We start from the raw sequence: 26,034 nt of genomic DNA, 5'->3' as shown, positions 1-26,034 counted from the left end.
AATCCCATACCTGAGCCTCTTTCATCCCTTAATTCTGATTTAACTTTTTTCTGCATTTTGTAAATTAGTAGATCTCACCTGCTTAGTCCTGCTTTAAATACAGCAAAAGAAAGGGAAGTTTTTCCAATTATCAGACAGCTACCAGTTTTCAAACTCTGAGCAAACAACTTTAACCAAGACTGATTTGTTTTTTCCCATTCCATATACAATAAAATTCTAACTGATGAAGACCAAAAGCTGTCTTACTTTAAACAGAACCAAAACTAGCTGGGAAATTTGACCATAAGGATCATTCTAGTGTAAAATCTAAATTTTATAAATATTTTTATGGCATTCCAGTAAGTGACACTGCAACACTGGAGTCAACACTAAAAAGATATTTCTCCCAATTGTACCTATAAAAATCAAAAGCACTAGCTTCATTTAAATTTGTAATAGGAACACTAATGCAATTTGGCTAAGTTCTGAAATGTCAACAGCCGTAATATATTTCAGCTAGTGATGATCAAATAGAATCTCAAATAAAGTAAAAGATATATACTTAATTTTAAAAAACTAACACAGTGACAGTCATATTTACTCAGAGAAAATTGACACTAAGAGCTTCACACGTTGCAACATGGACAGAATATAGTTATTTTTCAATCACATTCTTCAAAAATCTCACACCTTTAGTATTCTAGTTCAGGTGTCACATGTGGAAGCTGGAAAACCTTGAGTTAAAATTTCAATAACTAGTCTTTGCAAATATAGTCTCATTTTCATCCATGTTTAGCAACTACCCAACACCTAGGGTATGCAAATCCCGTGGAAGTGATATTAAGCCAAACAGTGTGCAACTTTGCCTACAGGCAAAGATTTGTCTAGGCAAAATTGTGAGGCAGTGCAGCCAGTTTTCCTTCCTCCCCAGTATTAACAACACATCCCTTTCTGAGCAACATGGAAACACTCCACATGTGCAAGAGCACAACTACAGCATCAACAAGCATGTGTGTGCCATAAATGGTAGTCAGAGAACGGGGTCTGACCCTTTGTGAGTCAAGAACGATGTAACAGGATGGTGTGATGAGGCCATGGGGGCACCAGTGCAGCATTTCAGAAAGTCTAGAACATGAAATGGTAGATCAAGGAATGGCAGGGTAGAAAAGACCAAGAAAGACCACAGGAGTGTTTATAGAGCTGGAGTCCTCATTCAGCAGAGATATTACATGTTGTAAGCAGATAAATATAGATGAACTTGGCATACAAGGTGAAGAGGAGGGTGTGTGGTAGCACTACAGGGAGGAAGCAGAGCCATGTTTGTTTTGCAGAAATCCTGCCTGCTCTTTGTGCTGCTGAAGGCATATGAAGTTTATATCTCTTTCTGGCTTATTTCTACATCCTTGGTCTTATATTTTTGCAACAGTGTTTGCTTTCATGTCTTTCTGAAAGACAATACCAAAGAAAATTCCTTCTGCTTAAGAGAATTCATTAATTAAAAATACAATGTTTGAATCCTTCCTTATAATAGTGACAGTTGCTTTAACATTAGAAATAGTATCTTCACTTTTGGGATGTTAGATTACATATTCAGTAAGAAACACTTTCATAACATTACAAAAACAATGATGCCCAGCTGATCCAAGAGCCGGAACATGCTGCATTATTGTATGTTTGTTGTGTAATAGAAGTAAAAGTTGAGTACCATGCAAGATGGTTGTATTTTCTATCACTTCTTGTGGTAATAAATAAGGAAAAACACTCTTGTAACATTTTACAACTTTTCTTTGCTCCTGTCTTGTCTCTTCTTTAACTTAAAATAATCCCAAAAAACTAGAATAGATGTTTTAAACTAATTCCAAGTCCCACAGTTGACTGAAAAAGGACTAAAGTAGTGCATATTAAAAGAAGTGAAAGAGTTTGAACAAAACTATAAGGCAGAAGAAAATGTCAGGATCAGATTATATCATCTTTACTATCAATCCTAAATGAGTGCCCTCAGATGAAAGCACAATACCAGTTTTCCCCCAAAAAGAAAGAATACTCTTTTACCCCTCATACTAAAATTCAAAGTTACGTGTGTGTGTATGTATACAAATGTATGTATAGACATACTCAACACATGGACATTTGCCTTAACTGGCACCAGGTCTGAAATGGCTGAGTTAATGTGCTCAAAGATGTAAATTAAACTGTGCATCTCAACACATGGTGGTGACAGGATATATTCTCCATATAAAGAGATTAATGTGCTGCAGATAATCAAAACCCTATACTGTGGCCCTCTCCATAAAAGCAGATATAACACCATGGCTATAAATATAAACCCTCAGGAAGAGAGTTTGCACTTACTTCGTTTCTACTATTCCTAGTCCTGCAGTATCCACAAAAAAGTGACAAACACTAAAGCAAGTGGAACACTTCCAGAATATGGTGAGCACCACATCAGAAGAGGAAGTACAAAGTCTCTGTACTGTGATGCACTGGCTGCAAGTCACTAAGCACAAATTTTCTTTTTTTAACCAGGTGAGTTAAAATAAGACTCTTGATATAGTTGAGTAGAACAAGGTGAGTAGAAGTTGACAACACTAAAAGCAAGGAGGAGGATGAGACAGTTATTAGGAAAGTGGCATGAGATGAGAGAATACTGAAGCTATATCTTCCAGCAAAATTATTCTAGAAGTTTGCCACTAAACTTCATGTTCTCAACAAATGCCAGCTCAGAGAAATGTACCCTGCAAACACAGTACATACGCTGCAGTACCCTGGAAAAGAAGAGTGATGCTGTTGACACACCTCAAGGACAGGATGTCACCCACAGCAACCTAGACAAGCTTGTGAACTGGGCCCATGGGATTCTTAAGAGGTTGAACAAGACCAAGTACAAGTTGATGCAACTGTGTCAGGACAAGTCTCAGTATTAACGCAAGCTGTGGGATGAATAGATCAGAGCAGCCCTGTGAGAAGGGCTTGGGGGTGCTGGTGGGTGAGAGGCTGGACATGACCCAGCCATGGGCACTCCCAGCACAGAAACCAAACGTGTCCTGGGCTGCATCCAGAGCAGCGTGGGCAGCAGGGGAGGGAGGGGATTCTGCCCCTCTGCTCTGCTCTGTGAGACCCCAGCTGGAACCCTGCACCCAGCCCTGGGGTACCAGCACAGGGAGGATGTGGAACTGCTGGAGTGATCCAGAACAGGGACACCAGGATGATGAGAAGAATGGGACACCTCTCCTATAAAGAAAAGCTGACAGAATTGAAACTGTTCAGCGTAGAAATGAGAAAGCTTTGAAGTGACCCCACTGCAGCCTTCCAGTACCTGAAGGGAACCTACACAAAAGATGAGGCAAGATTATTTACAAGGGCTTGTAGCAATAGGACAAGGTGGAATGGGTTCACATTGAAAGAGAATAGGTCTAGGTTAGATAACAGGAGGAAAATCTTTACTGTGAGAGTGGTGAGGCACCGGAATAGGTTGCCCATAGAAGCTGTGGATGTCCCGTTCCTGGAGGTGTTCAAGGCCAGGCTGGACAGGGTTCTAAGCAAATCTGGCCTAGTACAAGGTGTTCCTGCCCACTGCGGAGGAGTTAGAACCCGACGGTATTCATGGCCCTTTCTAATCCAAACCTCTCTACGATGCTGTGAAGAGCCAAGAGGGACCAAGCTGACCCAGTTCTGTCACTGCCATGCCGACAGCTCCCAGCACCCCGCGACGCCACCCCGGCCGCGGCCCGGAGAGGAGGAGGAGGAGCCACCGCCCTCTGACCGCCCCTGGCCGCCCTCTCCCTGCCCCGCAGGGGTCACCCGGCCGGGCCGGGCACAGCCGCCTTCCCCTCGTTACCTTTGTGCTCATCATCCAGGTACCGGACACGCAGCTCCTCCTCTTCCTTCGCCTGGGAGCCGTAGCTCCTCCCGGCCGAGGGGAGAGCGGCGGCGACGACGCCTCCCCGCAGCGGGGGTGCGCGGTGGCTGGTCCGGCCGAGGGCGGCGGAGGTCGCGGCGGCCGCGGCTGCGAGCCTGAGCCGGGGGCGCAGGAGGCCGAGCCCGCCCAGCGCCGCCGCCATCGCTGCTGCCGGCGCCGCCTCAGCCTCTGGCGGCCCCGGCCCCGGTGCCGCCGCCCACGTGACCGGCTGCGGCACGCACGGGCGCCGCTCCCCCTCCCCTCCCCTCCCCTCCCTCCCTCCGCGCGCCGCCGCCGCCGCCGCCCGGGGCCGCGGGGAGGGCGGGCTCGGCCCGGCTCGGCTCGGCCCGGCTCGGCTCGGCCCGGCTCGGCTCGGCTCGGCTCGGCTCGGCCCGGCCCGGCCCGGCCCGACCCGACCCGGCTGGTGCTCGGTGCAGGAAAAGGCTCCTCGGCCAGAGGAGATCTGAGACCTGACAGAAAAACCAGCCCCATCCCGGGCCGCGTCAGAAACAGCGTGGGCAGCAGGGCAAGGGGGGGTATTCTGCCCTCTGGTCCGCTCTGGTGAGACCCCACTGGGAACCCTGCATCCAGCTCTGGGGTCCCCAAGAAAGACATGAAACTGATGAAGGAAGTGCAGACGAGGCCATGAAGGTGGTAAGGAGGCTGGAGCACCTTCCCTTCAAAGACTGACGGAGGGAGCTGTGGCTGGGGATGCCTGGTGAAGGAGAAAAGAAGGTTGTGTGGGACCCCATAGCAGCCTCCCAGTATCTGAAGGGAAGTTGATCAGGATCTGTAGTGATAAGGCAAGCAGAATTAAGAGGGGAAATTTAGGTGAGATTCTGGGAGGAAATCGTTCACTGTGACAGGTGCCCGGGGTAGCTGTGGGTGCCCCAGCCCTCCCAGCACTGAAGTGGAATAAGGCCTTGAGAAACATGGTCCAGTGGGAGATGTCTCTGCCTATGGCATGAGAAGGGGATGGGACAGGATGATTGAAAGTCCATTCCAACCTCTTGACCTTCTGGGATTCTCATACGCAGCTTGAAATATGCAGGTGCATGGACAAATGTCACACGGGGAGAAGCAGATGTTTAGTTTCATCAGGGCTTCGTGATACTGCTGGAAGTTGTGCAGCACACTTAGTTTCAGTGGACTTGAGAACATCCCACCTTAGGCAATGTGCCCAGGCTCTGTTGTGCTGTGTGTTGTGGCACCAGAATGAACACTCATGAATTCTGCAGCCCTTGCTTCTTCCCTCACATCAGCCATGGCCAGGCTTGGTTGTGGAATCAGCACTGAACAAAAAAAGGAGCTGTGGTCAATAACAGAAACCAGGTAGCACATGGTTCTGTATGCTGTGATAAAAGGCTGCTTGGATTTGCCATCCTCCTGTTTTGGGGCTCTCAGAATTAACATTGTGTTGCAAAGTTAAGGATCAAATTAATATGCCTCAGTATTTAGAGTTGGGTTTAGGTCTCTAAGCAACAGTGCCATGGTGTCTGCTTGCCCTCCATGGACACCAACAGACATACCAGCATGAAACAAGTCAAACAATAAAAGCAGTAACAATGGAGGTAGGAGGTAATTGCTATGTTTTCTTGTAAATTCACACTATTCAAGACTGCTATGGTTTGTTTCAAAACGGTTGAAGTTTCAGCAATCCATGTGTCAATACCATAGCAATTTAATTTAGCCAGAATATGCATTAGATATAAAAGAAGTTGACTTGCACAGGACCTGGCAACAGTTGTTGTAATGGCAATTAATGCAGGTAAGAAATGAGGCTACTAAAAGCTGTTAAGTTTTCTTCTTCAAGTTTATTTCCTTCAAATTAGGCCTTGAGAACTGAAAATATGCCTTTGAGCCACTGCCTGCCATTTTCATAACTCAGTGTTACTTAGTCAGGGGAATAAAGCTGTACTGCTTCTGAGCAGAGGCTCTGGTGGAGCCATTTTGGTTGTTGCTTCAGAAAACTAGCTACTGCATTCCTTCATGCGGTTGCTCAGCAGCTCCTCCATGCCTTCCTTCTGGAGAAATGAAAGTCTAAAAATAATGTCCTGTTTGTTCTTGTGGAGCACCATGAAGGGCAAATGTGTCTGGCGGGGGGGGGGGTGTGGAATAGGCAGACTATCACCTTGCATTTATTGTGTTTTACTATTTAAACAGGGCAATAGCTTATGATTCACAGCTCTTTCCAGTAGAGCCCGCAGTATGCCAAAGAGAAGGAAAGAAATAAAGAAGTTTTGTTTGCAGTTGAAGAACATTTTAGTTTGTGAGAAGGAATTTTAGAATGTCATATCCAATTACATCAATGGAAACAGAGAGACAACACTATTCTAAAAGATAAAAAGGCATTAAAAGCAGGACTAAATTCACTGCCACATCGTAATGTTGCCTTGAAGCTGAAGGCAGACCTTTAGTCATGTGCAGTGGTTCCCAGACTGAAGGACTAGTGAGTACACTTCAGAGCAGAGGTCAGTAAGTGCAGTCGAGCCAACAGATTCGTCTGGATTGTAGAAACACACAGTCATTTTTAAAACAAATTTTAGAAATTCAATTTTCTTTTACATGCCACTGTCTGACTTTATGTCTTTGTGTAAGAAGTAAAAAGTAAATTTCATTTCTAATTATTTTTTCTCTATTAATCTGTAAGACTGCATGAGAAGGTATGCATTTATGCATGGTTTATTGCAATTATTTAATACTACACTGCATTTTGTAATACCATATGTTCAGTTCCTTCCATTCCCTGATATGCAAGCATAATTCAGGACTCAGATGAAAGCAAAGTTTTCCATATTCTCTTGTTCCCTGAAATAAAGTAACTTACTTCTAAAACACAGCTTTGGGGTCATAGTAGTGTGTGGAAAGATAAAGTATGCTGGCATGGAGATTACTATTTAAAGATACATCCTAATTTTAAAAAATTGAGCGACTGGGAGACAATTGCAACCAGCTACCTAAATAACATATCAAACTGCTTGGTAACTGCATTGCTGCTACACACAGAAATCCAAATATTGATACTGGTGATGGTTAAAATAAACTGATTATAATAAATCTTGACTCAGCCTTCCTTATGTCCACAGAAGCAGTGAATGAAAATAGAGCCAGTGTAGATGGAGACTAGCTCACCAAATTCTCTGTGCTAAGCTGTAACTTTCAGTACAGTCCCTCAGTCACCGTCTAATCCAAGGAAAAAAATTTGAAGGTCTTTTGTCCTAATTAGTTACATTTGGAGTTGCCTTGGAAAGCCCATTTACATCAGGTTACAGGTTCTCACGGTGTACAGGTGAAACTGACAGGTGAAACATTCAGCCCCTTTTGTAGCTTGATTATGGTTTTTGCTTGATAATGCAATCTGGAGGGAGGCATTTGGGGACAGCACAATGCAGAGGTGCAGAAATTGGGAGGCTGCTTATGTGGTTTGTGGAGAGGTTTCTTCATAATGCTGTTCTGCATGTGTTGGTGCAGGGCACCTGCCACGGTTCATTTTCTAGAGGAACAATCTCACTGTTAATTAGGTATAGGAGAAGCATGTGGTCTCTGACCTTTAGATTTAAGTTAAATACCTAAAACCAAAGAGTGTGAAAATACTTGTGGATGTTCAGTTAGGGATCTAATGCTAGTAAAAATGCTAATAAATCATTTGAAATGAGATAGAAAAATAATTACATGTATATTTATATAACACGCAGTTTTACAGTGAACAATGAAAGGGTTCAGACAGTATGTACAATGGAGCAGGAATACATGCAAGGAATCTATTGCTAAGTTGCTTTGATTTTCTTGTATTGATGCGGTGTAACAGGTGAGGTGTAACAAATAGTTTCATTTTCTGTGGATGGGCATAATATTGTCAATAGGGAAAGTGAAAAGGGAGCATGTTTTAGGGGAAAAATATAGCACCCAATTTTGGCTTTTCAAACTAAATCCTTTGTATGTCTTGCAAATTGAAAAGTAATTGTCTCTATAAAGGGGTTGTGATATATGAGAGTGAGAGTTCCTTCCTCTAAAGTTGGTTTGCAAAGGTTGTTTCAATTTCACACCACCCACCAGAAGCATTTGTCTCTTCTAGTTTTCACAGCTTTCTTTTTGTCAATAGCAGGATTTTTCTGATTATTGTGTTATGCAGTTAGTACACTTGCATTTCCAATCTTGATTTTTAGCTTTTTGTAAAACCTTTTTGATCTTTTAAAAGTGATAGTGATAGAGACATAACCCTTGTTATGTATTTATTATTAGTAAGCATATAGCACACACAGCATGTTCCTTTTTTTGGCACTGAGCCTGTTCAATATGTTTTCCAGGCACCTGTTTCCTTAGATTGTCTATTTTCTTTCTTCTCAGTGCAGCTTAAAGACTGTAATGCCAAGATATAGGATGTTTTTACAATTTATTTTTTCTCATCAGGAATTACTCTTACTAAACTTAGTCTATTCAGGTATGCTTACAAGCTTACTTGGCACTTGTTACCCAGCTCCAGCACATGTTATTGGGAACTGTACCTATGTGTCACTCGTGTCTAGGAGCACAGAGCAGATTTTGGCTTTGAATTCATGTCAGCCACATTTATTTGTGCATATACTCCTACATCTTGAAATTTGAGAGAACTGCATTGGATTAATATAGTGGAAAAGTGCATGGCATATGTGAGCCAATTACAGGGACTTCTTAAAATCCTACTTCCCAAAATTGTCTCCCTATTCTCCTCAGATCACAAACAAGACATAATACTAAAACAATTACAGGAACACAAACATGCTGAGCAAGGCCTCTTCCATGAGTAAATTGGCACTAGCAGCCACAGGGCTACAGCTCTGTAATAGTGGAAGATCAGAGCCTAGGGTAGGCCCTTAGGTACTTAAAACTGGAATTGAGCAGATATTTATTAAATAAAATGTATAGAATGTTTTATTTTGAGGCAGGGTGCACAATTTATCCCTAAAGGGCATAAAATAAAGGTATTTATTTTTATGAAGTTAGATGTAAACACAGATACTAAAAACAGAATTTACAGACAGTGAAGATTCTTAAAAATTGATACATTTTGTATGTAGTTACAAGTTCCAAATATGTGCGTGCTGATAGGTCTTCTTTCACCAAAGCTTTTAAAAAGCTTTCTTGTGTTTTTAAAGTATTTCACATCAGAAATTTACTGAGCCAGCTAAATAGCTGTGCATTCAGGCAAACTGCAAACTAACTCTAACATCATACATGAATACTTCTCTTACAGTGAATGTTTTATTAAGATTGTTAAAATCATTTATTTTCATCATGATCTGGGAAACCTTTGTCTGAAGCAATACTCCCCTTCCTTATCTTTATCTTCCTGAAGAACTCCAGAGCCAAGAATGATGTTAACTGTGTCTGAGAGAATCTTTGCTTTGGCAACTAGCAGGGCAAGCTCTCCTGTAGTATACTTGGGTCCATGAAAGCTGCACAAGAAGCAGAGAAACTGGGGAGAACATGCCTAATGTAATCAGCATTTGATTTAAGGTATTTGACATGAAATTCTAGTGGAAAATGGATTTCCCAGTTTTATCAGGGTACTTTTTATGTGTGGTGAAAGGCTCTCAGGGCTGCTGCAAAGAAGGCAGTAAAACAATATTGTCAAATCTGTGATATAAGAAGGATGAAATAGAATTAGGTATTTCCTTTATGTTTAGCTAATTTTTTTTTTTTTTTGGTGGGGGGGTTTGTCTAACACAAAATTCAGCTTACAGTCAATGTACTGTAGATAATACATGAAGTTTAAGCTATTGTTCACTTTTTTGCTAAAAAACAGTATTTTTGAAGAAAATAATTGCATAGTTACTGCTTGAAAAATATCATACATTATGCACAAATCACTCTAAAAAAATGTAAGCTTACATTTTACAGTGAAAAATACATTTATGTTCATTACCTTTACCTTTTAGCCTTTTATGATTAACAGTATGTTGTATAGAGTTTTACTGAATATATTGCATTCTTTCTAAGAAATGCTTCACATTGTTTTTCACACTGTACAGGGGAAACGTTGGAATCTTTTTTGGTCTTCTCTTCAGGTTCATTAGACTAGATTAGCTTTTACTTTCTAGCCTTAATATATTTTCTTACATTCTTTGTTCTTTACATACTGATTGCATACTGATGCAATTAAGATACTCTGACAAGCTGAATAAGTATTTTTCAATGAAAGCTATTTGGTCCTATATAGAATTCTTCTAAGGTCACAAATAATCTGCATGACCAGGACAGAGCAAAGGTTAAATAATCACAGTCTTCGCATCTCACATGGATTCAAGAATAAATTAATTGGGAAACTATATAAGCTAAGGACTGTTTTGTCAAAATGGATTCATCATAATCTTACTTCTATTTAATCACCCCAGTGTAAGTCACTTGTCTGTGTAAGAAAGTAGGATCCTTAAGATCAAGAACTATGAATGTAGCAATTGGTATTGGGAAAAAAAAAATGTCTGCTAAGTGGCTAGCAGGCACTTCCATGCCTGGTCACAGACTCAAAGCAGAGTTACTCACCAGTGCCAGTGAACAGCCACTTCCAACACAGCAGTTTTCCAATTTCTAATTTCTAGCATTCTGTTGAATACGGGAAAAGCCTTATAAAGTAAGGGCCTTGTTCTGTTGTAAAGTCATGGCTCAGGTCTGCTACTTAGGCTAAGTAGAAGGGAACTGTGGGAGAGTGGCTCAGCTGGAATAGGGGTAGAGAGATGTAAAAAATGTAAGAGACTTGCTGTGTGACTGCTGCATGTCCACATCGTGAGGTATGGTGGCTGGTCAACTGGGGCTTGTTGTGCCTTGAAACAGTGTAAACTGAAAATAGCTAACTGCTTCAAAAGGGCTGGTTTTTGCAATAAAGCAGCTCTCCTCTGCACCTGCCTGGGGACTCTGTGTCACTTTGCTTCCTACAGCATTCTATAAGAAATTAGGTTTTGTAGATCTGTAAAAAACAAGATCTCATCTAGGAATAAATTTTTACAATTCTTTAAAATTAAACATTATTTAAAGAAAACATCTACAAAAAACCCCCCACCTATTTGCAAAGTTAAAATTTTCTTTCTAGTTAGTATATATCATTTTATGTCGGAAGGTGAAATTATAATCCTGTTCCCTTATGTGTTATGAAATATGTTTTACCTGCTAAGCAGAACACAATATACCATGTCTAAGACTTAAAAAACCATTAATTAAATTTCCAAGACTAGGCCAGTATGTTAAACTAATGTTGCCCACAGCCGTCTGCTTCAAAAATGGCCCCTAATGTTCAGAAACATTGCAGCATATGTACTGTTTCAACAGTGTACCTGAAAAAAAAAAAAGTTAAGAATAGGGCTTTCCTCTTCATTGAAGTCTTTCAGCCAGCCATTATCCTGTGAAAGATGCAGTCTACTGATAGATGAAAGAAGTAAAATTATGAACAAAAATGGGGCATTTCCTTGTTCTGACACAGTGTATAAAACTACTTAGTGGAAAAAGTTCCCAAGATGTTCAGAGGAGATAGTAAACTGTGAAAACTGGAATATATATTTTTTACGATTAGGTATATTGGGACTGTTTTACATATTATTCTTAATCCATGTATTAATCAGTCTCTAATTATGACTTGATATTTTTTTGCAATGGAGGTATTGAATATCCTCAGCACCTTTCTATTATCTGGGCACCCTCTGCCAGTGAAGATCCCAAGGGATACGTTGTATTTCTCTGAACTCGTGCATCTGCAGAGCAGGACTAGACAGTCCTTCCAGTAGCCACTGCACAGAAACTTAGAATACCATAGCTTCACCACAGAATAAAACTTTTGTAGTTTTCTTTTTAGTTTTGATATCACCTCTGCTTCTGTTTCCTCAGTGTTACTGTGAGCCTTATCAATTGTATGTGCTGTAGCATGAGGTTGGAACAAGACAAACCACTGAAGTCTGCTTTGACCTGGAATGAGTTTTTTAGTAAAATTTCTTATGCAACTTGTAGCTCTTCAGTCTGAAAACAAAGAGTAGGAGTTTGACCCAATAGAAATCTACTTCCATGTGTATATCTGCACTATACTCTAAGATGCTTCATAATAACAGAATTCAGCTACAAGGAGTGCCATTTACAGAAGACAGACTTTTTTTTTTTTTTCATGACATAAATTGTATTGTGCTGGGCTAAAAAGATTTTTTTTAAGTAAGTTTTTTTTACTCATTATGTTAAACATATAGAATTTCTTAACATAAAATTACTAAGACAAGTTAATCTACAGCCATGTTTCCAAACAGTGCTCCAGTTTTCCTGAAATGTTCCTAGCATGATTTTTCAGAGGTGATGAGAGCCTACTACCTCTACTATGTAGTACTGCAGCAAGTCTCACCACGTTCTAAGGTTAAGTACACATGAATAAGACAAATTAATGTGTCTGAAATCTTTGGCAATATCTGAGTTCCACAGAGGTTATATCAAATATTGTAAACATCTGAAATAACCACAGTGCATGGATCATCACACAGAATTGTAATGCTAAAAAAGTAGAAGTGTATTCAGCATTTATATTCCTTTCTCCACTTTTTTGAGTGAGTCTAATGAAGTCTTGCTTGCTCATGGTCTTGTTTTCCTTTTACTCAATCCTGTGTTGGATTCATCATAGTCTTGTGTTTAAAGCGTCAGTCTGTTGTCATGGAAGTGTTTGATGTCACAAATTCAGTTAGAACTTCATGACACAATCAAATATTTTTTAAAAAATTTAGACTAGAGAAGAAGAAAATCATTGTTTAAAAAGCAAAGCTTAGATAACAAGCTAAAAGGGAAAAGTACATAAGGATATACAAAGAGTAAGGTGTTTTATTACTGGAGTCTATTGGAGGAAATTTCTCTTTCAAAAGTGTTCTTTTTAAAGTTGCATGTAAAATACATGTACAAGTGTATCATAAAACCAACCTTGAACCATGTACCAAAACAGAAGTACACAAAATAGATGCAGTAGTGAACAAGAAGTGAAGATGGCAGGTGTGTTTTTTTAATGTTAAGAATTGGAAAATAAAACGTTTTAATTGAGGGTTAGTACATATACTCTTTATTCATTACTGGGGAAGTTAATTGAAGTACCATTTAAAGATTTATTCAAATTAATGTTGATATGTTAATGAAATGACATTTCTCTGAGATCAGAATTTGCATGTCTTTTTAGTAATTTTTACTGTATCCAAGTCTTCAATTACATGTGTTGGCTGAAACTTCTTACTAGCTATATTATGTGGTCTGTCAGACTTGTCAGATACAGTATGTCTTCAAGTAAAAATGCGCTTACAAGATGCTCAGTGGCACCAAGTGAGCTACATTCCCATTACCACCACAGAATGTAACCAGCTGTTACACTTTTACTAATAGAAAACTACCAAAAAAGGTAAGAAACAGATAATTGCAACAACAATTGAAGAAAACAGTTTTGAAAAAAAAATTAAGGAGTTGCTGAAGCCTTCTGAATATATTTGTTCAAATCCCAATAAGTGGCAAAGCAATTTGTTTTTTCATAACAGGATTAAACAGCTTTGTGAATGGGATAAAGTATTTAAAATATTTTTCCTCAGTATTTTCCTATTGGCTAGCTTAGATCAATGTAGGAACATTGCTCTTTCAACTATCCCAGTCTTAAAATGTCCACCTTTCCTCATGAAGGTTCCAAAAGCCTGTAGAGCCCAGCAGGGCATCTAGGTGTCTTAAAAATTGGGTGTTGAAATATTCTCTGTCATGATACCAGGCTCGCTTTTAGAAAAACTCAGCTGTAAAGATCACTTTTTGCATCTAAGATAACTGATGAGCAGAGTAGCAGAGGTCAAGGGTGCAGGTGGAGATGTAGAATGTTGACCCTTTTTGTTCTGTACCTTTTCTAATAGAGGTACCAATGCCCAAATCTTGCCTAAACTTGGAGCCAGGAGACAGCTGGATGTGCAATTTGATCTGAGTAGGTGGAGAACCACCAGCTACGTATGACCTGGGAGTCCTAAGAAAAAGGACTAGATATCCTCTTGTCTTCTGTTCTACTTCCAGGTTAGATTTTTGTTCAAGATAGGTTTATACTACTTCTTTCACTCTTTTTGTGTGGTATTTGAATATTTACCATATATTAGCAATAGCTGCACATCTAGGATACCAATCCAAACCTCACTGGAATCAATGGAGGGTCCTACTGAAATAAAATATTGGCAGTGTTATAAGGTTGGGAAGTCAGTGGTTGCTGATAGCTAATGTAATCCATCTTCATAATAACAAGAAGTTTATGCTGCCTAAGCTTATCTTATTAGTATTTAATTGGAAGCCAGGCATAAACTTCTTTCAGTCAGCACTTCATTAAATTTACAAGCATTCCCACACACACTTGTGTGTGGGATGCGGAGTAGATGAGAGACATTTGACTACTTGGAGGCTGACTTTGGCACAGAGCTATTCATCCAGACACACTGTTTCTTTTTCATATTTGAAGAGCAAAAGCAGAAAACGATTTCATGCTATACACCAATGCTGCCTACATTTGTTCCCCTGTCCACACTATAGACAGTTTACACTTGTAATAAATGCAGCCATTCAGACTAAGATTTGGCCTGGTAATACCTGCCTCAGGCTTTGTCTAAGTTTAAACCCAAATGGCCCAGTCATTTCTAAGATTTTTGGAGTGAATGAATTGTCTTGAAAGATATGCCAGCTAGCCCTTTTATCATCTCCATGTCTTCTTCCAGAGTACTATACTTTGTCAGTGGAGTACCAAGGATGTGCCCTTTGCTGACTTTTCATCCTTCTGTCAAAAGTCATGGAAAGGACTAAGTTGCAGTGTTTCCATCATGAAGGACATAAAATTTAGAAATAAACTGTATTAAAACACAAGCATGTCTTAGCGAAAAGTGGTGACATATGGTACTATTGAGGCAGTATCACAGAAGTAATTAAATCTATGCAAATATCTGCTAATATGTTTGAAACCACTTTTAAAGCTGTATTTTCTATATATTGACTAAAAAGCCTAAAACAAGGTACAGCCTGTATACATTTATGCTTTTTTCCCTTTGGTAGAATAATGAATTTCTCTAAGGAAGTTATTCATTCAAGTTTATGCAAGATTATCAAAAGTAATATGAATAACACTGTATCATCTATTATCATTAGTTCAGGTCATGTCCTCACATAGAAAGGTGAGACATAAAAGCCTTCTGCTTTATGGTGGCATAGCCACCTATGTGAGAGACATCAAGGATGGAGGAAAAATAATTAGCAAGCTCACTCAGACTCTCAGTTTCTGTTGTCCAAACCCACTCATGAAAGTTTTCAACCAATACAGTGTGAGACCAATTATCTGGGGCACTGGGCTTGTCAGTCATCAAGGACCTGTAAAATTTCTCAGGTAACCTGTAGGTGACCTTGTTTTCTGGCTTTATTTTGCTTCTCTAGGAATACCTTGTATACAGGAATCGCAGTAACAAGGTTTCCGTGAGGCAAAATGGAAAGTAAATGTTGATCTCGACTTCCAAAACTGCTACAAGACTCTTAATACATGAAAATGCCAAAGCTGACTGTAAGACCTGCAATTTTCCCTCCTAATAAGCGCTATAGGTATGGGAATGACTTTTCATAAGATTGAACTTTCACCTCTGACCTGTTTGTTTTTCTCTTCTTAATGACAAATTACATGAGCAAAATTATATGCATTTGCTAATGCTCTTTTCCCCAAAATGGTTTCATGGTGTGCTGAGACTCAGTTCCCCAGTTATGCCCTAACACTGCTTGCTGTAGCTTTTGTTATGCTATAATGCTACTGAATTACTTTCTTTTATACATGTAGGAGTTTCCAAGGATTTCCAAAGAAAGTAATTGCTTTCTTCGCAGACAAAAAAACAAAAACAAAAACAAAAAGAGAGTGCAAGAACTATCTTTTAACTGACTAGACAAAAAGAATATATACTCAGTTTCTATGTACATTGGAAAATTTTACCACAAAACAGTGTAAATTTTTGAATATAGGATTTTAAATTAAATCAGACAGTTGAAACTGGATTATTGTTGGATATTGCATAAGATATTTATTCATTCAGCTCTCTGAAAAAAAAAATTAGAAAACCTCCACAGTGTTTTCAGGTGAAATTCAAAGTATTGAATTTGTTTCAAATATTAACATAGTAAAAATTCTCGTACCACTGAACTGGATGGCTATATCTGTAATGACTTCATTAGAGGTAGGATTTTACTTTATTTCATCCTGGAAAAAAGTTTTCTCAGTTTTTTGTGTATCATTTGAATTTGAATTATGACTATTTCTTCTGCCTCCCCTGCCTTTAAGTTAATGTAGATGTATTTTCTAGAAAGACATAATGCAATTCCAATTGCCTGCAGTTGGAAGTGACTGGATTTTAACTGCCTAGAGTATGTTAAAATGTCTTAATTTTAGAAATTTTCAGTTCCTCACTCTGAGAAACCCATGCTTCTTAAACAGTAAGGTAACTGACTCATAAAAGCAAGAAAGGATACTGAGTCTAGGCAGATCCGTGTTTACAGTGGTACATGGTACAGTCAGAAAGAGAAAATTTGTATTTAAATTGTATTAGGAGAAATCAGATTTGTGTCAATGAAAACAAGTAAGGGAATTTCTATGATATGAGCAATCCAATAATTCGACAATTTTTTGATTATCATGGAAAAACTGTGAAGAGTATGTTGTTTTGCATTGATGATAGAAGTGACTTAACTGGATTTCTCCAGCTCTGGTGTCTGTGATTCATTATTTGAAATCAAGGGAAAAGGGTTGGAAATAAAAAATTAATATCTAATCAAAGATTTTACAAATGCCTTAAGAATTATATCATCCAAAGTAATTGCTATGCTTTTCTACTACTACATCCTAACTAATGTTTCAAAAACATCTTCACTGGACTTTACAGATTCTTCACATTACAAATATGAGCTATCACAGCTTTCTGTTTATCTTCATTTTTTAAGTAAATCAAGTTCCTTCTTAGATTTGTGGGCAAATTTTCATACAGTGAGCTACAATTTTTTTTAAAGAGATTGAGTTTCCTTACCAATGTCATTCTTATTGTTACCAGTATAATTCTTATTGTTACTAATATACTTCTTATTGTTATGTAATAAAAAATAATAATAATGATTTGACATTTCAAACAGGATTTGGTGCAGTGAGATGTGTTTAAATAGGTAGGAGTCAGATACAGTGTAATAGCAAGTCTAAAAGATAATGAAAATAGTTATAAATCAAATAGTATCTTCAAAAGGTGTGTTTGTAAAATCATGTATTTCTAGAATAAAATCGCAATTCAAAAAGCATTCAGGGAACAGAGATAGCTGAACTACTGTCTGACATTTTCTTGTATTTTAAGGGAACAGTAAATTTTCAGTAGTGGCTGAAGTCAGACCCAGAACAAATCATAATGGCTCTGAATGTATTTTTACATGCTAACAAAAAATAACATGCCATCCAATGATATTAAATTTCATTCTATAAGCTTTTACTTGTAACAGTAGTGATAAGCTGCAACAAAAAAAAAAAAAAAAAAAAAAAAGTTTGATGAACAGGAAGTGGGGATAAAAGATACAACCATCTTGCCCCTCTTAGTAAGGACTGGGAATATTCCTTTTTCTGCATGCCACTGACTTCTTTGACATCTTCACTACTACATAGAATTTGGTCATACATTTATTTTGATACAATTATATGGTGATCAGGGAGTTGGACCCCATGATCCTTATGTGTTTCTTCAAGATTGAGATTTCAATGATTCTGTGAGTCTATGACATTACTGGCAGTGGTAAATCCAAGTACAGCTGAACCTATTTTCCCAAGTATGCAAACACATAATTTGTATAACTGTAGACAACGGCATGAGTTCCTTGAAAATCATCTAATCATTGATTCTTTTATTGTTCTCATGTAACAGCAATTTTATTAGCACTAATCCCAAGTACATTTCATATACTGATTTTTATACAATCATTCTGAGGCAGAGAAGGTTTGTTGAGAAAAGCAACTAGGGCAAAAACAGATTATGGAACTGCCCAAAGGTTGGTCTAAAGGAACTTAAAGAAACAGACTGTCCCCTTTCCCAAAAAAACTAATATCCTTACAGATTCTTTATTAAGATGCCTTTAAATATGTCCAGCGAGGGAGACTTCATAGGCTTCACAAATGATCTGGTCCAGCACTTTTCAACACATTCTTAATGTAAGTTGATCTTATTGAACAGTTCTAACTTTTTGTGCTTTTGTTGAAGTCTACTGCTTCTCATCACCATTGAATAGACACCGATTATCTTAATCTTTGCAACAACATTTTATGGACGTGAAGATTCTTGTCTGTATTACTTCTTAGTCTTTTTTTTTTTTTTTTAAGGTTAATTAACCTTAGTTTTCCTACTTTTTCATATAGGTCCTGCATTTGGTGAGCTTTTCATGGCCCTGTTCTGGGTTCTCTGCTATTGTTTGGATTTTGCTTTGTGTTTTTCTTGAATATATCGTCCAAAACTGAAAAAGCCCCAAACCATAATAATGCAGAATTTTTATCTACATCTTTTTAACTGTTCTTGTGTTCATGTGTCCCAATATGCTTTTCTTCCAACATCATGATCTTGTTAACTCATAATCAGCTGGTAAGCCAAGTCATGGGTCACACCCATGGAGGCTTGTTGTGAGGCAGTTGATGCTCATCACACAATTGTGCAATTAAACATTCTCATTTGAATAAAGTGCCTTGTCTTTACTGTTGAGTATCATTCAGTCACTTGCATATCCTTTTTCCAACACCATTTTCAGTCTTAAACCTTTCATTTTGCACAGTCTCCAACGGCTTTAGATTGCCTCTAAATTTAGTAAGCACATTATTACAATTTATAATTTTACTGAAAATGTTTCACATAGGAAACTAGGTGCAGACTACTGAAAAATACCATCTGCCCCAGGTTTTGTTTAGATTAAAAAATGGTAACTCACCATGAGGTATTTTCATGTAAGTGCTTTTGTCATCCCGTCTTAGCAATTTCATCTTGAACACACATCCCTGGCCTAGTCTGCATCTGTCATGTGAGAAAAAAGACCCTTACAGTATATGTATTATGTATAGGTATATTCCATCTATTTATTCTTCCCCTCTCCATACCCATCCAGGGCTGTGGTACGGTAAGACAGATTAATGAGTTCATTATGAACTCCTGTGTATTTTCGCCCATTTCCTTACTAACTTGGTAGTGTTAACAAGTAGATTGATTGATAATTTTTCAGTTTGCTTCCCATTTTTAAAAGATGCAATCTATTTTTTTTTTCCTTAGGGTTTTACCCCAGTGCTGAAGAATAGCTACTACAAATTCTGAGATATCTTCAGATGATTGAGCAAGTATCTCATCAATCATTAGTTTGAAGTTGTATTAATCCACAGGTGAAATACTTTTGTGGCTGCCAATTTGGAAGCATCAAGTTCATGCTGTCCTGTTCAGATATTGTCTTGACCTCAAGCTTGTCTTAATGTTGCTATTCTAATAAAAAAAATGTGAAACCTTTGAATTGTGTGCATTATCTGTTATTATTTCCTCCTCTTTTTCTTGCAACAGAGCAGCAAGTCTCTTCTCAGCCTTACAGGGTTTGTTCCAGGTGATGTATCTCACTCATTTTCTATCATCTCAGATCTCCATGTGTATTTACATACTTGAACCTAGTTTCCACCTTCTGTATGTTTTGCCTATGTTTGGTGCCAGTGAAATCTGTCATTAAGCAAATTGCTCTCTTCCTACATTTCCCTTCTTTGTGTCCGTACTACCACTGCTCTACCAGTTTTACTAAAATTTCTGCTTCTTTGACTCGATGTCTTGATTTCTGCTTTTATTTTTTCCAGTTTGCTGATTTCATGCTACATTGCACCATCTTTTTTAAAAATAAATCAGCCCTTATGTCATGGTCCAAAAGTCACTTTACTTTGAACTCTCAACATTCTCAAACTCCTTGGTGAGAATGAAACTTTAAAGCTCTTTCACTACTGCCTGCTTCACTGTCTGCACCAAAACGTTATTACTAATGCATTCCAAGAACTTACTGGGCAGTTGCATACTAACTTCCCCAAAGTCATGACAAATTTCTGCAGAATTTAGCTGAAGTTACTTCTGCTAACCACAGAACATCTTTGTCCTGTGAAAACCCAAATCAAGATAACCATGCATTCCTTGATCTAATATGTACCACACACACCTACATCCCCAGATCCACCACTCCTCCCCACAGTTGTGAGGGTTACAAGTAGAACCATTCATTGCATGTTTGGAATTGTTTTTGCTCCTTCCATACTATCAGCCCTTCGAGATGAAAGGAAAGGGAATGTAAGTAAGAGAGCTTTTGTCAAGCCTGAAAGGCACAGAGGTTGTTTGGGTTTACTTCCTTCCTGAGACATTTTGAAAATAAAAAGGAGCGTACAGTGCAAAGTTTAGAAAACAAAACCCTTAGCTCTTATATCATACCTTTGGTAACAGCAATAAGAGACAGAATACAGTGTTCAGTGTACATTCATAGGTCTGATCCATATGTTGCAATGATGGCATTGGAAATTTGACCAGTTGCTTTTCCTTATAGCTGGAATGTGCCTTATTTGTAATTTTCACAGTGAAAATAATGAGATGATAGACACTATAATTATTTTCTTGACTACATATCTCATTTTATTTAGTACGACAAGACTTTAACCTGGAGTCTGAAAGACTATTAAGTGGGCAAAATCCTCTATTTAAAATGCACACCTGTTTATAAAGTATTCTTAATGTTCCCTAAGTCTTTAGCTAATGATTGAAATGCTTTTTGGATAATTATATATGCTATTGTATCTAGTTGAGGGTATTTTTCTCTATAAACATCTGTGAAACAGAAGGGATGAGACTTTCTCTTAAAAATTGTGGGAACACATAAAATATACAGTACACTTCCTGTTATAGAAGGATATTTATTAGTCTAAATACTTGTGCAATATTTGGCAAATGATCAAAACTAGTTTCCCCTAGTGTGTTTACAATGTTCTAAATTAAAAGCAAAGCCCATTTTCAAGTGGCATTTGTCATAGAAACTGAAATGTTTCTCTCATGCTGCGTGTAGTTGTACTTTCTACTTGACAGGATGAGCTCCAAATGTTGAGCACAAAGATTGCAGCTAAGTTTATAACAAAGTTCTTGAGAGAATTAAACTTGCCATCTAGCAATTCTTTTTATAAGAAGAACCAAAGGAGTCTTTTCCCTAGTGTAGGATCTTTTTTTTTTTTTTCTATGACTGTATGTTTACTTAACATTCTGCCTGATGCTGTACTTAATCAGCTACACTGAGGGAAATTCTTTTGATTTCATTGCAAATTCAGTTGCTCTTTACCCCATTTTAATGTTCTTTCCCATAACCTTTGAGTGGCAAAATGGTCACAGACAAGAACATAAGAGCTCCCATTTCTCTAGTGAATGTTTCAGAAATGTACTAAGGCATAAATTTAGCAAAAGTTTTGAACATCACTGCTTCTGCATCAAACTCTGAAAAAATAGCTTGGAGAGCTACAGAAATGCACTTCCAGTGAAACAAAAAGTATTCCCCAACGTTCTCTTTTCAACTCAAGTTCAAAACCTGATGGAACAACAAACTGTTCTATTAATTGTCATTATTGTTACTAAAGGAATTTGGACAAGTTTGAGAGAAAACTGTCAATTCATAATAGCAGCTTTTGAGTGTATTTCACCATTACCTAAGTATTCAAAAGCTGCGCAACACTTAATAAAATGTTGCACAGGAAAAATGTGCTTGGGTCATGTTTCATGTTATAAATAGACAGATAGGCAAACACATACACTGCACCATTTCCAAGAAAAACACCTTCTATTCCAGCAACCTGTCTCTCTTTTCATATCTCAGATTTAGTAATCTTTTTACTGAATTGCAGACTGCCCTTGGACTTTGAGTCATCCTTGAATTTAAATAAAAACTATTGGCATCGGTAGTTCTATTTCTTTTTTCCTTTACCTAAGTATTTTAATAACCATGAATAGCCCTGTCTGAAATTCCAATGAAACACTCTACTGCACTTCAGGAAAATCACCATTTGCTGTATGCAGTTAACTGGTCTATGGATATTTTAGGACTGTAGCTTCAGCTCTTTGAAAAAAGAATGACAAAAAAAAGGTGTGTGTGTGTGTGTATACAGTCTTCTAAAAACAAATCTGCCTTTTGTCCAAACACTTGAATACTTTTCTAAGGAGTACCTGCCTCTCAAAGGAGCATATTTTGCTTCATGATCTAAAGGATTCAACTGGGGTTCTTCCTGTGAAATAACTATGAGTTAATTAACAATTTTTTAGGCAAGCATTCTCAAAGATATTGCAGAAAATATTTCTATCAAAGTTGAGGCAGGCAATCACAGAAAGCTGAAATCTAAACATTACACCACGTTACACAAAGAGAAAAATTGGTCCAAGTTGTCAGACCACACTTACGCAATGAATACACTGTTGTTGCTTTGCTTTTGACATTCTCCCCATTTCCAGCACCCATGTTACATCACACAGAAAGATTCTGGCAAGAAAAAATTAGATTCTTATTGAAGGCTCTATCTCTTTTCTTTTATCTCATGCAGCCAGAAAATTTATGCCAAAAGGTAGTAGAATTCAGATTTTCTAATTTCACAGAAGTCAGAAAAAGATATTGAGGAAAGCATTCCATGTAACATACCATAATACTCTGTTTGATATTGAGAGATGTAGTCTGTAGAACAGGAATAAACAACATGGTCAACTTTCTTCAGGATCAACTCTATTTTAATTTTAAAATTTAACTAGGATTATTCATTTTACTTAGTACCCATAAATGCTTTTTGAGGAGAGGCTGATAAGAACCATAAAGATAGCTGAAGAAAGAAATATTTCAAACTGAACAAGGATGCTGGAATCAAGACAAAAGGCTTTGTCTAAATTGAGGTTTTGATCAGCAGTTGCTCATGGGTCTAAACTAGTGACTGTAATTTCCTTATTTCAGGAGATAGCTTCAGCAATCTATAGAAAATTTTAACATCTAACTAACTGCAGGAGAATGAAACTAACTAACTGGATAGGAAAATGAAACAGCTTCAGGTAGTTCATTACTGGTACAGAAAGAGACTTTCTGAAATCTGCCTATCGGAATTGTCAGGAGAGAAAAACTTCTTAGTCTACCATTGTGGGACATGTGAAAATCACTCTGGCATGGCAGCATTGTATCTAAATCCATTGTTACCCAGATAGACACTAATACTCTTTTAAGTAAAATGGTCACTTCCAGTCAATTTTTGAAGACACAATATGTACAAGTGAAAAAGAGAGACTACTGGCATGTAGTCTCTGGAGTGTTTCTGTAATCTCTTGAGGCCACACATAAACAAAAAGAATATTTTCCTTAAGAGGCATGATCACATGGATTTAAGGTCAGTAGGATCATCAGAAGAAAAATAAAATTAACAAAAGCATGAAGCAAGCTAGTGAGCAAAAGCATCAGATTCACAAATTAACAGATTTATGTGACATTAACAGATTGAAACAGACAGTGATAACATGGAACCAGGAAGCTCTCAGGCTTTTCTAACTACTTAGATTCTCATATGACATGGTACTTATAATCTTCTGAGAGTGAGCTGACTTTTTGTACAATCTGACATTGTATTTAACTGTTTATTCAAACATAAAAGATCAAATTGAGAAGTTTGTAGTATTTTTAACAAGGCAGTTTCCTTCTCAACCTGCACTTGTTAAGAAGATGAGACATAAAAAAAAAAATTAGAGTGGTTTCTAAAGAATTCAGATTGCAGAAGTGGTTTTCCTCCATCTGAATGTCATCTACAGGCCACACTTCTGGGTTCTTTTTATGTGGAGAGACCAGTGCAGAGATATTACATGAATCATATACGAGTATAGATCATATCATATTTTCAGTATAGAAGGAGAAAATTCCCTAGTGGACTCTCAGACAAAAGCCATTCTTTTTTATTTCCTTGTATATATCACTGTGTTGCTAGGATTTACAGTGAAATTTATTGTTGATACAGAAATTGATGTGGATTAATGTATAAACCAAAAGACTGCACTTCCCTTCCATACTCTTTTAACAAAGTACTGATGAGTTATTCTATAAACAATTAAGAGAAATCTCAGGATTGTTAGCCTATGTCCTTGTGGGAGACTTCAAGTTCACAGACATTTACTGGAAATACCATACTCATGGTACAAGCCTAGGTAATTCCTGGAGCTTCTTGAAGATAATTTCTTGCCACAAATCCTCCAAATAGAGAAGATGCCTTCCTACACATGTTATTTGTTTATAGAGAAGGACTCATACATGTGATGGTAGGTGTTTTTCTGGGCCACAGTGATGATGAAATGGTTGAGGTCAAAATTCTTAATGTAATGAGAAAAAAGTTCAGCCGAGTTTCTACTGTGTATTTCAAGAGAGCAAATTCTCAGCTGCTCAAGTAGCTATTTTGCAGTGTTCCCTAAGAATATGCTTTTGAGTCCTCCATGAGTGCTGGTCAGTCTTAAAGAACCACTGTTTGAAAAGTGTGGAAGCAGGCCATCTTATTGTGTCACAAGTCAAGCAAGAGGGACAGAAGACCAGCTTGTCTTAATTGGGAGCTCCTCTTGGAACTCAGGAAGAAAAAAAGATTGGATGGTACCTAGAAGTAAGATCAGAACTTGCAGGAGCATCACATATGTTCACAAACACAAGCGATGTCATGCAAGGCCAAAGCTCAATAAAAGTTGAAAATGGCCAGTGTTGTTCTCAATGACAAGAAAGGACTTGTAAAACACATTCATAGCAAGAGAAGGCCCAAGAAAGCACTGGACCAATTCTTGTTTCAGATGGTCCCCTAAAAAAAAATTACAGAAAAACTGGAAGTATTCAGTTCTTTTTTTCCCCTCAGCCCTTAATAATACTGGTAAGACCTCAGAGTTGAAGGACCACAACTACAGGAACAGTGACTCTCCATTGTGCACAGAAATTTTAAGGGGTCAGTCATCTGATTGTTCATAAGATCATGAGATCTGGTGAGATTGATCCCAGAATACTGCAGGAGCTGTTGGATGGGACAGCAGGACCCCACTCAAAGGTCATGGGTGTCTCTGGGGAGGTGCCTGCTGGCTGAAAGCTGGCCAGTCATTACAATTTAGAAAGGTGTGAGGGAAGACACAGGAAAGTGCAGATCTGTGCATCTAACCTTATTTCATGGAAAAATTATGGAGAAAATACTACTGGTCATAAAAGGCATTTCAAGGAAATACAAGCATCAGGCACAGCATGGGATCACAAAAAGCCCTGTCTGACTAATCTGAGATGCTTCTACAATTAGGTCACCTGCCTAGTGGGTAAAATGACAGAGATGGATGTGATTTTCCCAGATTTTCATAATGCTTTTGATACTGTTCTTTAGAGCATCCTTTGGGACAAGTTGTCCAGCTGTGAGATGAGCAGGTGCACACTGTGCTGCATGAAGAACTGGCCTGCTGACATTCAAAAACAGTTCCTTACTGAGAGGGTGGTTGCACACTGGAAAAGACTCCCTAAAAAGGTGATTGATGTCCCATACCTGGTGGCACCTTAAAAGGAGGCATTTGGACAATGCCTTTAATAATGGGCTTTAACTGTTGTTCAGCTGTCATCAGGCAGCAGGACTAGATGAGTGTTGTATACCCCTGCCAAGTGGAACTATTCTCTCCTAGTTAAAAATCCGTGAAAGCTGAACCAAATGCAACCAGAAAGTAAATCTTTCTCAAAACTGTTGATCCTTTGGGGATCTTTGCTATGTTTCCTACTTTGAATGCTTTTTCTTCCAGGACTTCAGCCAGCATCTGTTCATGGGCTTGTGCTCTGAGTTATGGCCACTGAGGATTTGCCTGGCCAACTCACTTCAGTGCTTCGTGATTCTTACAGCAATTTTAGTTTTATTCCTTATTCCCTGTTTGAAACTCTCAGGTTTCAGGAGATGCCACCATTCTCTCACCCACCCTTTTTTTGGGGGATGTCCCATCCTTAGAAGCACTGGGCTGTGCTGTTAAATATCCCAATACCTTGTCTACTCCATGTTGAACCAGACCCAGCTTCATAAAGCATCCTTGCTTTATGGATGGATCCTCTCTTATTAGAAAGTCTGACTC

The 26,034-nt window shown here is 38.3% G+C and overlaps 1 protein-coding gene and 1 long non-coding RNA gene across 8 annotated transcripts in view; one reads left to right on the top strand and one right to left on the bottom strand.

The window, feature by feature from the left end:
- AUH (AU RNA binding methylglutaconyl-CoA hydratase) overlaps positions 1 to 4,116 on the bottom strand; it is a 110,029-nt gene extending 105,913 nt beyond the window's left edge. For 3 of the 4 annotated variants that reach the window (XM_079331151.1, XM_079331150.1, XM_079331149.1), the window contains exon 1: positions 3,818 to 4,116. In XM_079331151.1, the coding sequence (XP_079187277.1) occupies positions 3,818 to 4,040 (223 nt within the window). In that variant the 5' untranslated portion in view covers positions 4,041 to 4,116. The remainder of the gene's footprint in view (positions 1 to 3,817) is intronic. The other variant, XM_079331148.1, reaches the window with a different exon arrangement.
- A 171-nt stretch (positions 4,117 to 4,287) lies between these two features.
- On the top strand, positions 4,288 to 25,866 carry LOC306814774. 4 transcript variants are annotated; one of them, XR_013777240.1, is made up of 5 exons: positions 4,288 to 6,348; positions 13,750 to 13,903; positions 17,996 to 18,077; positions 19,737 to 19,846; positions 24,804 to 25,866. It is a non-coding gene; the product is annotated as an uncharacterized lncRNA (long non-coding RNA). The 4 variants fall into 4 exon arrangements; XR_013777241.1 differs by having other exon boundaries at positions 19,177 to 19,846; XR_013777239.1 differs by lacking the exon at positions 19,737 to 19,846.
- Positions 25,867 to 26,034: the final 168 nt, after the last annotated feature.

Source organism: Erithacus rubecula, assembly GCF_903797595.1.
Source record: "Erithacus rubecula genome assembly, contig: SUPER_Z_unloc_2, whole genome shotgun sequence".
Lineage (NCBI taxonomy): Eukaryota > Metazoa > Chordata > Aves > Passeriformes > Muscicapidae > Erithacus > Erithacus rubecula.
The sequence above is the reverse complement of the archived record's forward strand: the minus strand, read 5'-3'. Positions and strand labels throughout refer to the sequence as shown.